Below are 14,404 nucleotides of genomic sequence, written 5' to 3'. Positions count from 1 at the left end.
ATTATTCTTCAGCTTCTTGCTCAAACAGTGAACTTGAAGAAGAATAATGTTGAATATTTGCACACCGGTGATCACAGAAACATGGAAATGAGCTGTTATGACCTCACACTGATGTTTCATGTTTTCTGGATTTGTTTCTGCTCAAATACTCTGACCTTCGCGACCTCATTGGACAGGAAGTGTGGGAACGCGTTCTTGCCGCTGTGTGCGTCTCGTCAGTTCTGCTTTGTAAACGTAGGTTTGCAGCACCGACTGTGAAGCGTTTCAGGAGATGACAAATCCCAACACGTTCGGTTCTAAAGGGGAATGTAACCAGGATTAAGAGCTGAGTCAGACGCTTCAGAGGGACCTAAACTCAGGTCTGACCCACCGATGTATCCTCAGCACTTCCTGCTGAGTTTATGTTCTGGTCTCTGCACAGCTGGATCACAGCTGTGTGAAGTCTTTTATGGGCCATCGGACGATTTAGTTATAATCTGTATATAAAAGATGGATGTAGCTTCCTGTTGTGAATCCTAAACCTGCATGAGGCTCCTGCTCAGCTGATCTGAGGCCCAACTGGATAAAACAGGAAGTTTATTTTGGTGGGTTTAGGGCGGGGAAAACTTTTGAGTAGGCCAAACGCTCTGCAGGAGATTTCTGTTTTCAGAGATGAAGCCGTTCATTACCTTAAAAATAACAGACATGAATTCTAATTAGACAGAAACATGAATTTTAATTTGACAAATTTCAAAGTATATTACAATAAGTACAGGTTACAGATGAAAATCAGATCAAAGATGAAAACTGACCGTTTCGTGGTGGATGATGACACACACCTGATTCTAGTTACATTACTGAAAGAAGAAGTTCAAACAGGAAGCTTTCTGCAATCAGCTGAGCTGTTCAAACATTAGTCACTCAGCGCGATCTCACGGAGAAGACGAACACGCCAGACACGTTTGAAAGATTTACAGCTTTGGCGTGAAGCGGCGGGCCGGCAGAGCTTGACCTCGCCGCCCCGATCGTCCTTTTCTGTTAGGATCTCCTCGCCACCTGACTCAGCTGCCGGTACAGCTGGATGGTCATGAGCTGGATCTCCGGATCTCCGGGTTTGATGTCGATGGCTCTGAGGAAGAAGTCCAGGGCCTCGTCCAGCTCAGCTTTGCTGTAGCACTCCCGCCCTCGCTGCACCAGCGAGTCGTAGCTCTCGTCCTCGACCTCCTTTACACCTGTCTCGGCGGTGCACTGATCCATCGCCTCGTTTGATACCAACTCAGGCTCGGTGGACGTTTCCTCCAGGAGGCTCCCTTCTCCATATTCCTCAGTGTCTCCTGACTCAAAGTCTCCTTCCTCCTCAAATTCCTCCTCCATCTCCTCTTCTACAAACTCCTCCTCTGAGTTTACAGTCTCTCCACTGGGTTCCTCCTCCTCAACCTCATCATGAGCCAAACCAATCATGTCCTCTTCGGCCTCATCTGAATGGACATCCGAAGCATCACCATCATCTTCATGGCTGTCCTGGTTGTCCATGTCCTCAATGATGGAATGGAGGAAGGAGCGGTGAGAAGCCACGGACGTGTTTCCACCAATGCTCTTTCGAGTACGGAGCGGCGTGGTGCCAGTGCACGCTGACTTTGGCGTCGATGCTCCGGAAACCTGGAAGGAGTTCTCAAGCTGCCCATCATCCTCCTCCTGCGTCTCCTCTTCACTGTCATAAATCACAGCAGCCTTTTTCTTCCTGATACCCACGACTGAGTCATGTGACTCATTGAGGCTGACGGCGCGGCCGTTGCTCGCGCTGTAACTTGATGCTTCTTTCTGCTGCCACTCACAAAGAGATTTACCCACGTCGAAACTTCCCTCCAGCTGCAGCTGAGACAGCAGCTCCTCCTCCTCCTCTTCCTGCAGCTCCTCCTCCTCTTCCTGCAGCTCCGCCTCATCGTGATCGGCGCCACTGTCCTCCAGCTGTAGGTTGAAGTTGCCATTCAAAGACTCGAGCTCGCTGCCGATTCTGGATGATGTGTCGGCTCCGAGGCTCAAACTGGAGACGCGCAGCGCGGAAAGTCTTCTGTTCTCTGGAGGAGTGATGTGAGGAGACCCCAGCTCCATCTCGGAGTCATCGTACTTCAGGGTCAAATGTCCCATCATCTTCTGCTCATCTTCATCGGCTGCTGTAACATACAGACTCGCGGCCGCAGATTCATTGAGTCCTTCTCTGACTGAGGTGTCAGCTACGTCACCAGCCTCCATCAGCACCACAGACACCTCGATCGGATCTGCCGCCTCCAACAAGCTCCTTTCCAGCTTCACTGACGGGTGTTTCGGAGAATCCAGGTTCTGCTCAGCGAGGCTATGGTGGCTGACCTCTGCTGTGCTCTCCTCTGCAGTCAGATCAATCACTCCCTTGCTGAGATTCTCCAGAGTGGCCTCCTTCCCAGAAGCAGTCTGTTCCAAATCCACCACAGCTGGAGACCAGGCCAGGCTCGTGTCCTGCTTCGGATATGAAGGATGTGGTTTCTTCTCATGGGACCGCTCCCGGCTGTTGTTGTCTGCTGGGTATCGGAGCCATGCCGGCTCCGTGCTGGACACCATGCTCTCTGCCAGCTGCATCTGCAGCTCAGACTCCGCCTTCATGAGCTCCTGAGCCTTCTGGACCCGCCCTTCGATGTAATGATGCTCCTCTTGGTTCTCGAGGGCCTCGTCGTGGTTGATGTCAAGTGTAAACATGAGGTCATGGTCAGAAATCCCAAACATCTCCATGGTGTGGAGGTGTGTGATATGTTTGTCGAGCTCAGGGTCGGTGCGCCGGTGCCTGGCGTGCAGCGCCTGAAGCTGGAGCTGTGTAGAGGAGGACCGCGTGTCCTCCAAGGTGAAGAGCTCCTTCAACTCCTGTTTGCTGAAGTACCGAAACGGGTTCTTTTTGTCCCCGGTATTCTGCCTAATAAGAGAGTCTTTGAAAACCTGCCGGCGGTAAATCTTCTCCTCCACAGTGCCGCAGGTGATCAGCCTGTAGATGACGACGTTTTCAGTCTGGCCTATGCGGTACGCCCTGTCAACGGCCTGGGCGTCTGTCGCAGGGTTCCAGCTGGGGTCGTAGATGACCACCCTGTCGGCTGCTGTTAAGGTGATGCCGACTCCACCGACCTGGGTGGTGAGGAGGAAGACGGAGTACCGTTTGTCAGTCTGGAACAGAGAGATGAGCCTCTCTCGCTCTGCGATCTGAGTGATGGTTCCATCTAGCCGCAGCACTTTGAAGCCTCTGTTGCCCAGGATGCGCTCGATGATGTCGAGCACCTTCCTGTAATGGGCAAAGACGAGGGTGCGGTGGCCTTCCTGCCTGAGCCGATCTAGGAGAGAGAAAAGAAAGACCATCTTCCCAGACTCTGAGATCAAGGTGTGATCAGGAACGCTGATGATGCTGTGATCGTTGGCCTCTGTGGTCTCCTGGCAGTCAGCTGCACTCTCCTCCAAGCCTAACTTGGCTATGGCGGCAGCAGAGAGGAGCCTCGGGTGGTCGCACAGCTTTTTCAGAATGTTTAACTCAGCTAGAGGCGATCGGGTGGTCAGCAGGAGCTCTCTGATGTGGTCCAGCGATATGAACTGCCTGTAGATGTCCTCCTGAACGGCACTCAGGTAAGTCCAGACAATCAGGTCGTTTTTTCTCGTCAATTTGGGCATCACCGCTCCAGAGTCTGCTTCAAGGTTTGGAACATGGTCTTCCATGTCCTCCAAGTGTTCCTTGTTACGTGTGCTGTTTGTTTTGTTTTTCTGTACTTCGGACTTGGTCCTGCGCAGGAAATACGGTTTTATTATTGCCATCAGGTTCTCTGACATCCGGGATCCCAGCGCCTTTTCTCCTGGAGTGGCGTCCTTCTCCCGGGCCCGGGTGATGGGGTTCTCGTACTCCGCTTTGAATGTTTTCGCCATGCCGAGGAGGGTGCCCTGACAGGCAAAGTCGAAGAGAGCCCACATTTCTCTCAGGTTGTTCTGGACCGGAGTTCCTGTGAGTAGAACTCGGTTCTTGGACGGTATGGCGTAGGCACTTTTGGCGGTTTTGGTGGTTGTGCTTTTTATCTTGTGAGCCTCGTCCAGGATCATATAGTCCCATGTGAACTCTTTGCCATTGTAGGTGGACAGCTGCTGCCAGTTGTTTAAGAGCATCGTGTAGGTGGTGATGATGACGCCGCCCCTCCTCTGAACTTTCTCCAGATTCCTGGTCCTCTCTCCTTTGCTGATGCCATGAAACTCCTTCACCCTCATGCCCGGAGTCCATTTGGAGAACTCCTTGGTCCAGTTTGTGATGAGGGAAGTCGGCATGATCAGGAGTGTGTGTTTAGCCAGCTCATTGTCGTACATGCCAGAGAGGAATGATATCACCTGGATGGTTTTGCCCAGTCCCATGTCATCAGCTAAAATCCCGCCTTTCCGGCCATCTCTGTAGAGACTGTACAAGAAGGCCACTCCATCCCTCTGGTAGTCGTACAGCTTGTCATACAGCTCTTTAAAAAGCATTAAACCGCTGCTGTTAACATTAACAAACTCGTCATCATCTTCCTCCAAGTCATTCTCAGCGATGAGCTCTTCGATTTTTTTGATCCGGCTTTCCAGTTTGTGACTGTGGTGAATGTTGTAAGCCAGTCTGAAGAACTCCAGCGCTTTGTGCAGGTCTCCCTGTCGGGCAGCGTCTTTGCCATCTTGAATGAACCTGAACGAAAGCAAAGCAAACGTCATTAGTAAGTAATGCTAGAGCTGGGCGATAGAATGATAACTATATGTATTGTGAAATAACTTTTTCTCGATAGAAAAATTAAACTATTGTGATAGACCTCACCGCTCTTGTCCTCTTAAAAAAAAAAGAAGAAAAAAAAAGAAGAACAGCCAATCCAAATTAAGTAGCGCAGAGCCGAACCAATCACAGCCGCAGCGTCACGTCGCGTGACTTGTTGCGTACAGCACAAGTGCCAAGCTGCACATGTGTATTTGTTTGGGAAGCAGCCAGCCGCCGTGCCGCCGGGTAACGGAGGAAATGAGTGTGCCGAGAGCGCGACCGAAGGTTACCGAGGAGAAAACAGACGATGGTTCCAATGCCGGAGAGATTGTCGAACGGAAGAGCCACAGAAGCTCCGTAGTGTGAAGGTATTTCTGCTATTTCAAGTCTGACAAAAACAGAGCAGCGTTCACTGTCATACACAGAAAGGATCCACGATTTACTGGCTGAATCAAAATAAATGTAAACAAAAATCTGAAGTACGGTTTCTTCATGAGGAACAAATAACCATCAACTCAAATACTTGGTTCTCATTGAACAGAAATGTCTATGAACTTGTAAGAACTGTGTAGGACATGAATCAGTCTGTGTCAGATCCTCAATCTGACATTTCCACTGAAGTCACGGGTAAGAGGCAAGTGGAACCAAGATCGAGGCCGTTTGCTTTGTGAAGTTTGCAAAGACTGCTACATTTGGCCAAAGGTAGTTCACTCTTTGCAACATAGTAGCTGCTCTAAACAGATTTCTCAGGTTTATTTTTAGTATGCTTTTTTGCAATTGGTGTTTGTTCTGGGAAAGATATTGCAGACTGAGCAATAATGCATTTCTTGCATTTCTCATGGGTTCTGATGGGGTCTTTCTTAAAATGACTGGTCCCAGTAACAAAGGCGCTTGTCGACTCACAACACACCCGGCAGAACATCATGTTATTTAGCTCGTCATATTCCAGCCACAGAAATTCTTTTGTCCATGAAACTGCTGCGCTTTTTTTTTTCTTTTTGCCTTATAGTCTGATTTGTCATAACTTCTCCGTTTTGTGGTAAGCTTTTCTTTGGCTGTCACTTCTTCACCCTGACCTGTCTTATTTGGCTCAGCAGAACTAAAATATATGTCCTGCTGCTTTTACACACACTCACATAACGCTCAGCGATCAACCTCTCACATGTTTAAGCTGCGGGAGATTTCACTTGTCACGTTTGAACAGTAAGCTAATGAGTGATAAGACGATGTCAGAGGAATTGGTGCACAATTAATCGTCACTGATCAATCAGTGTCACATATTGACAGTGGCTCATCGATGCCAGTGACATAATTACTCAGCTACATTGGCGAAAGAATGCAAAAGCATAGAATGCGGAAGCAAATCCCAATTTCTGAAAAGACACTACGGTAAATAGGCTAAACTTATATCGAGGTCTACAGAGCTACCGGTTCAGCAGCTCACCGGTTCAAGCTAGGCTAATAAACTATGGAGCTTCTTCTACAACTGCTATACACCCATTTCAAAGGCGTACACGTGCAACTACATTCACTCAGAAGTTATAAAATTTAAAGCACATTCATATTTTTCCTTCCTATGACAGCCCGACGGGCAGGGCTGAGTTAGATTTTGGTAGCCCGACTGGAAAAATCGCTAGCCCCGGGACGTCGGGCTAGCGATTTTGCGAGCCCTGCGATCAGCTGATCATTGATCAGTTTCATGATTGAAGTAGCAGCAGGAGAGAGAGAGGTTGTTAAGCTTAACGCTGGAATGCTTTACAAACATTCAGAGATGAACTTACACACTTGCTTTACTTCTCTCTGGAATCACTTCCTCGGAGATGAAATGTTGGGTTGTTAGCGAGGCTACAAACGCTCAACCAGACCACTGTGGAGCAGGGAAATTATTTTACTGCTATTGTTAAATAATAAATATAATCTGCAGCATGGATATTGCATTCAGGGGTTGAACAGTGTGTGTCTTTCAGAAAGGCTAAAAGTCACAGGCTGACAGGAAACAGGCTTGCAGAGAGTTTGCAGAAGTGAAAGTCCTGAGGTTAGAAAGTGAGTTTGTGGAAATCACCTTTAACCGCCCTCTGCTCGCCAACACTGAGATCACTGCGGCTCACAGTCACGACTGCCAGGAACCTCTGCTCAGTCCTGACTGCACTTACAGTCAGCGCCCATGACTAACAGTTATAGAGTGCTGGGTTCATCATGATCAACGGGAAGCCTGACACCTGCTGGTGAAAGGCCGCAACTACAAGAGACAGCACTAAACCAGAAACTGCAGCTCCTCTGAAACCAGAGCAGAAAGACTGGAGAGGAGCTACAGAAAAGCACAGCTACAGTCTTTAAAAGGTTTCTCATGTCTGATTCTTAGATAAAGATATTTCAGTGCTGTTGGAACACAGAACCAAAACAAACAAAGATGCGACTAGGGCTGGGGCCTAACATTTTCTTATAATGTTAGGCCATTATAAGAAAATTAAATATCGCAATAGAATATGGGTAAAACGCACATGCACAGTGCCTTTGTTTACATACGCACATGGCGGCGACGGAGAACGAGAATGGCGAAAGCGGATCAATGAATGAAACTGATGAACCAGAACTGGTTTGTAAAAATGCTGCAGCTTCACTGGTGTGGAACTGGTTTGGCTTTCGTCCGTCAGACACACAACAAAGCACAGTTTTTGGTAGAGCATGCTAGCGGGCCGTCGTTATTACCAAACCGATTTTATGTGCACGGCGCTCAAAAATCTGTCAAATGTTTCAGTACGACTTTGTTGAGCTACGAAGCCGCACCACTTGATGGATTTTCCGAGCGTTACGGCTGTCGTAGGCGGAGCCTCGCGGAGTGATACGCACTGTGCTTCAACATAATATTACCGTATTGTGTGTGTATAACCTGATTGGTTCGACGGCACGGGAGCTTCGTCTACACGCCAGAAACAGAACAGTCTTAAAAAGAAAAAACTGATCTCAGATCAGCCACACGCTGTAATAATAATTTAAATCAAGTAAAATGTGTTTTTAACTAACGTCTAAATTGTGATATTAGCACAGAATCAAATATTTAATGGATGAATTAATGCACCTTAAAATGCTTCAGTAAACTGCGACGTGTGGAAAACAGATCCAGGACATTTATGATCCCATCCCCACTCAAACACTGACGTCCTCTCAGCCTCTGTGCTTGTGACAAACAGGCTTCTAATGTCAGTGACTCATGAAGATCTGAGCTAGGGCTGCCACAAACGATTATTTTATTAGTCGTAGAGCTGGGCGATATAAGATTTTTTCATATCACGATATCAGCCAAATAACTATATTTGTAAGATTTAAATGTGCCGTTGCTCACAAGTAAAATGTGAAATAATCAGCAGCTTGTTTTGATTTAAATATTTATTTCCCATAATAAGTTCAACAGGGTAGATGTACTTAAGGAACATGAGACTTTTTCAGATAAATAAAGGCAAATATTGCAAACTACACAAAAGGCAGCCGCTAAAGCGTTTAAGTTTCAAAATAGAACAAACGAAACAGACTAAACTGTCAATTCCACTTAGAAACAAAATATTAATTCTAAAAATAAATCTTAGTTTGTTTTACAGAAGATCAGACAAAACAGACAAATCCCGCCCTCCGTTTGGCAAATCTGATCACGCCGCCATCTTCCTCATGCCAAAATACAAACAAAGGCTGAAACAGGAAGTTCCGGTTCAGAGGAAGGTCGCGCGCTGGACGGATCAATCGGTGGCCGCGTTACAGGACGCACTCGATGACGCAGACTGGGGCATGTTCAGAAACAGCTCCGACGATGACGTCAACGTGTTTACGGAAGCGGTTGTGGGATTCATCGGGAAACTAGCGGATGATACCGTGGAGACAAAGACTATCACAACGTTTCCCAACCAGAAGCCGTGGGTGGATAAAACCATCCGCGACGCTCTGAGATCCCGCACCACTGCCTACAACACGGGACTCATGACGGGGGACATGGACCCGTACAAAGCCGCGTCATATAACGTGCAGAGGGCGGTGAAAGAGGCGAAGCAGCGCTACGGGAGGAAACTAGAGTCACAACTCCAACAGAGTGACTCTAGGAGCCTGTGGCGGGGACTAAGGACAATAACGGACTATAAAGCACCAACAACCGATATGACGAACGCGGCCGTGACTCTGGCAGACGAGCTGAACACTTTCTATGCTCGCTTCGAGGCTGCAGCTAAGGTCTCCAACAATGCTAGTGTTAGCGGCGCTAACGGCTGCAGACAGGAAGATACTGCCAGCACCGGAAACGTGCTCGTCATCTCCGAGCATGAAGTAAGGAGAGCCTTCAAGAGAGTGAACACCAGGAAAGCAGCAGGACCAGACGGCATCCCAGGTCGTATCCTCAGAGACTGCGCATACCAGCTAGCTCCTGTGTTCACTGAGATATTCAACATCTCTTTATCTCAGTCGGTGATCCCCACATGCTTCAAAGAGTCCATCATTGTTCCTGTCCCGAAGAAACCCCACCCTGCTTCTCTCAATGACTATCGCCCTGTAGCCCTCACCTCAGTAGTGATGAAGTGCTTTGAACGCCTGGTCAGAGACTTCATCATTTCTTCACTACCAGACACACTGGACCCACTACAGTTCGCTTACCGTCCAAATCGTTCCACAGACGATGCCATCTCTCATCTCCTCCACACATCACTCACTCACTTGGACACTAGAAGGGGGAATTATGTTAAAATGCTCTTCATAGACTACAGCTCTGCATTTAACACCATAATTCCCTCCACACTCACCACCAAGCTGGAGCATCTGGGACTCAGCTCATCTATGTGTCAGTGGATCTCCAACTTCCTAACTGGCAGACCACAGGCAGTAAGGATGGGCGGACATGTCTCAGCCTCCACCACTCTCAGCACTGGAGCCCCCCAGGGGTGTGTTCTGAGCCCCCTGCTGTACTCTTTGTACACATATGACTGTGTGGCCACTACCAGCTCCACCACCATCATCAAGTTTGCTGACGACACCGTCGTGGTGGGCCTGATCTCTGATAACAACGAGACGGCCTACCTGAAGGAGATTAGGAATCTGGAGAACTGGTGCCAGAGGAACAACCTCCTTCTAAACGTCAGTAAGACAAAGGAGCTGATAGTGGACTTCAGCACTAAGCAGGAGAGGAACTACCAGACCCCCGTCATCAACGAGTGCCCAGTGGAGAGAGTGGACAGCTTCAAATACCTCGGAGTTCACATCACGCAGGACCTGTCATGGTCCTGTCACATCAACACCGTGGTGAAAAAGGCCCGACAGCGTCTCTACCACCTCAGACGCTTGAGAGACTTCCAACTGCCCTCCAAGGTGCTCAGGAACTTTTACTCCTGCACCATAGAGAGCATCCTGACGGGAAACATCTTAACCTGGTTCGGGAACAGCACCATGCAGGACAGACGAGCTCTACAGAGGGTTGTGCGGTCAGCTGAGCGCACCATCCGCTCCGAGCTCCCTGACCTGCACTCAATCTACAGCAGGCGGTGCTGGACCAAGGCCAGGAAGATGGTGAAGGACCTCAGCCATCCCAACAACAGACTGTTCTCTCTGCTGAGGTCAGGAAAGCGATTCCGCTCCCTGAAGACCAACACAGAGAGACTGAGGAGGAGCTTCTTCCCGCAGGCGATACGGTCTCTCAATCACACCACCACACAGTACTGACCCACACATATGGTTCTTACACACACACTGGACTTTCTGGACATTGTTTTTGCACAACACTGGTCACTATATTCTTCATTTCCAGTTAATACTTGTACAGCTGCTGTTATTGTGTATATATTTATTTATATTTAGATTCCTTCATACATTCTTATATAGTTCTATATTGTGTATTTTGTTGTACAGTTATTTTATTTTCAACTTTAATTTATATATTTTATCTTATTCTTCCCAGTTAAATTTACCCTTCATTCTAATTTGTGTTGTACAGTTATTTCATTTTTAACCTTAATTTATATTTTATTCCTTCCTAGTTAAATTTACCCTTTTTAATTTTTCATATTTATTTCCTATCTTATTCATAGCCTTTTCCTTTTTTGTTCTCTTTAGGTCACGAGCAGTTGTCCAAGCATTTCACTACATATCGTACTGTGTATGACTGTGTACGTGACAAATAAAATTTGAATTTGAACTGACTAACTTTTGTCAACATCAAATAAACTGAGAACTAAAAGGAAATTCTCGACCTCTCCTTGTTGTATAGCTGAGCTTTTCAAACAGCTGTAACAGTTACTTTAGTCTGACAAAAGCCGAATGACGAATTAGCGCTTCCAGTCAGAGACTGAGCTGCACCGCTTTATTGTATTTCCAGACTTGCTTTCGGCACATTTACAGTGCAGCTGCTCTGTTTTTGTCAGACTTGAAATAGCAGAAATACCTTCACACTACGGAGCTTCTGTGGCTCTTCCGTTCGACAATCTCTCCGGCGTTGGAACCATCGTCTGTTTTCTCCTCGGTAACCTTCGGTCGCGCTCTCGGCACACTCATTTCCTCCGTTACCCGGCGGCACGGCGGCTGGCTGCTTCCCAAACAAATACACATGTGCGGCTTGGCACTTGTGCTGTACGCAACAAGTCACGTGACGTGACACTGCGGCTGTGATTGGTTCGGCTCTGCGCTACTTAATTTGGATTGGCTGGGGTTTTTTTTTTAAGAGGACAAGAGCGGTGAGGTCTATCTCAATAGTTTAATTTTTCTATCGAGAAAAAGTTATTTCACAATACATATCGTTATCGTTCTATCGCCCAGCTCTAATTAGTCGACTAATCAGATCATCATCCATTGGACATAAAACGTACAGCTTATTGCACCAGCAGCATCTGCTCTTATATAACTATCATTAGCTTACAGCTTTAAGTGTTTAAGGTGCTAACTAAAAATAAAGACAAGATGATAGTTTATTAAATTTTAATTAAATCTGCAGATTGTCTCGGTGAAGTTTAATAAACTCCTTGCTATCTAAAATATAACAGGACACCGGAGTAAATTCTCGAGCGTCTCACACTTCTGATAATCAGCTGTCTGCTTGACGTTTATTCAGCTGTGTAAAAACTATAACTTTAATCTCAGCCAAACCGATTTACTCAGGAACAAATAAAATACTGAAAAAAGCCAAACAATAACATGTTTAAGTTATCTAAGTGACTCATATATCATGTTTAACCTGAGTAGCGAAAGACGGCGGTGATCTGAAAATGTGCCGGGAGTTGTGCCGTTCTCAGCGGCTTCAGTGACCCTTGAGCTTTCGGCTCGCTATGGAGCTGATGGGTAGCAGACGTCTCTGAAAACGTCGAAGCACTTTTGCAAATATGCGATATCTTGATAAACCGAGCAGATATTTGATGTTTACACAGCTACTTTCTCGCCTGAAAATATGTTAAAAGTTTATTTTGTGACCCAGAAAGATTAATAAGAGTAATATTAAAACTTAGTAGCGGCTGCCATTGTTGGAAACTGGAGTTTGGCTGGGCCGCGCTATGAATTCTGGGATATGGTGGGCCACGAAGGACACACCCGACCCATCCTTCAAATTCGGGGAAAAGGAGGACGCATTTGTCGGCCATATTCGGAGGAGTCTACGAATTTGGACAGCCTTCGGCGCGTCGCTGTGACGTAATCGGTCTACAAATGCGGCCTCAGGAGGATGCAGCCCATGAATTTGGACACGACCTAGGTCACAGCTACGATACCGGGGATTGCTTCTTCTTCTGGGTTTAACGGCAGCTGGCATCCTTGTCGATGCAGTGCTGCCATCTTCTGTTTCAGTCCGTTATTACACTCTTAAATCTTACTACTTATTCCTGCGTCTTTCAGGATCTTACAAAGCTTCAAACAAAGCATCAACTATTAAATTAGTCGGCGACAATTTTGATAGTCGTCTAATCGTAGCAGCCCTAATCTGATCATCACACATTAATAGTAAAAGAACGCGGCTTCGGTCTACTTCAGGGTTTCGCAGAGCAGCGACTCACCTGAACAGTTACTGATCCCAGACTCAGGACAAAGAAAATCCTGCCTCCACTTACAGTGGATGTGACGGGTCATTGCATTAGATTAGTGGTGTGTGTGTGTGTGTGTGTGTGTGTGTGTGTGTGTGTGTGTGTGTGTGTGTGTGTGTGTGTTACCTGTGGTAAGTTTCCATTTCGTCTTCTGTGTCGATGGACAAAGACCTGCAGAGAAAGTCTGAGTGAAAATCAAACAAACTGATAAATAAGCACCACAAACAATGAAGCTTCTCATTCAGCTTCACTGTTCTGGAGTTTTTTGCCTGAGTGTAACACCACCTCCCATTACAGGTACCAAGTGTCAGACCGAAATCATGCAGCAGTTCAGAGATCACACACCCACATATTTCGCCTGAGAGTCCACTCAGAGAGCCACAGGACCTGATATTCACCCTCACCTGAAGAACACCTGAAGCCTTCGCTCCAGGAATAAGAAACACATCCATAAATCTGCTTAAATAGTTTAGTCTGTTTCTGTCTTGGAGCAACTGTGACCCACATCGTTTCCTTAGGGATTAATAAAGTGTTCTGATTCCGGTTTCAGTCCTGTGTTCACACCTGCGGGCTTTTACCTGCAGGTGTGAACAGCCAGTGTTCCAGATCTACTGGCGTTTAGATCAACTGGCGTTGGTCGGACAGATGTGTGGCAGTCTTGCGTTTCAGGAGCTGCTACCGACAAACCAGCAAAAAAAACGCCAAATGTGTCACCTGTGACACTTGTGAGGTTGTCTCAAACACACTCCGTCAGTCTTGATGCTGTTGAACAACAAAATGTTTAAAATGTGGCGAGTTTACCTGGTGATATCCTCACGCGCGACGCGATCGCAAAAACAGCAAACAAGTAACACCACGCCGATGTTGTTCACAGGACAGCAAGAGTAAACGATCGGGAGACTCTTGTCGTCGTTATCGTTCCCCTCGCACGGTTTATTTCTCCGAATTCAGCGTTTTTGCTTCACAACTACAGCGAGCAGTTTACTTTGTGCACTAACATGGAGTCGAGTCAACCAGCGCCACCTCTGGCCAAGTGCCACAGCCTACAGCCAGATCAGCCTGTGACACACATCTGCAGCACGTTTGATTTCGTTTCTTGCACATTTGTACCTTTCAATTGTGTCTGTCTGTGAATCATGCAAATAAACCTTTGAAATGAATGAAATGATATCATATATTCCTTATTGGCCTACATTTGTACAAAATTCCAAATTATATACACAAAGTCATAGACATCACCACTCCAATTGGTCATCATGATTTTAATATTCTCTTTTCCCATAACAATGAAATACGCCTTGGACAAATATGACATCAATATTTCATTAGTGTTGTAACATCACATCCTGTAAGCATCGTCTGTCTGTGTCTTTTCCCTGGAAATGAATATTTCCAGCCAATATAGGCAACCCATCAACATGGCTGGAGTTATATACAGTCTGTATAAGTGTGGTTAATCTAATGAAGATTTGTAAGGAGACGGCAGTTACTGTGAATCCACAGCAGTTACACAGTGATTAGTAATAAACAGCCAGTGAGAGTGAGTGGATTTAAGAAAGTCAGTGACTCAGGTGTGTTGCTTGGTTTGTCATCTGTTTGTGAGACTGGAGGAGACGTAGAAATC

General features: G+C 46.7%; 2 protein-coding genes across 2 annotated transcripts in view; one reads left to right on the top strand and one right to left on the bottom strand.

Moving 5' to 3' along the window:
* Positions 1–695: 695 nt before the first annotated feature.
* Positions 696–14,404, bottom strand: part of ercc6l (excision repair cross-complementation group 6-like) — a 15,968-nt gene continuing 2,259 nt past the window's right edge. The window contains exons 2-3 of the mRNA XM_085295691.1: positions 12,907–12,951; positions 696–4,687 (exon numbers count right to left, since the gene is read on the bottom strand). Of these exons, the coding sequence (XP_085151817.1) occupies positions 1,018–4,687; positions 12,907–12,951 (3,715 nt within the window). The 3' untranslated portion in view covers positions 696–1,017. The remainder of the gene's footprint in view (positions 4,688–12,906; positions 12,952–14,404) is intronic.
* The window catches only part of nudt18 (nudix (nucleoside diphosphate linked moiety X)-type motif 18), a 27,820-nt gene continuing 18,427 nt past the window's right edge, over positions 5,012–14,404 (top strand). Inside the window, exon 1 of the mRNA XM_085295693.1 lies at positions 5,012–5,118. The gene's annotated coding sequence lies outside the window, so the exon portion shown is untranslated. The remainder of the gene's footprint in view (positions 5,119–14,404) is intronic.

This window comes from Mchenga conophoros, linkage group LG12 (genome assembly GCF_057382185.1).
Source record: "Mchenga conophoros isolate Kocher_MC1m ecotype Shallow Benthic linkage group LG12, M_conophoros_male_GT1.1, whole genome shotgun sequence".
Taxonomy (NCBI): Eukaryota; Metazoa; Chordata; class Actinopteri; order Cichliformes; family Cichlidae; genus Mchenga; species Mchenga conophoros.
Note: the sequence above shows the minus strand (reverse complement) of the source record. Positions and strands in the feature narration are given on the sequence as shown.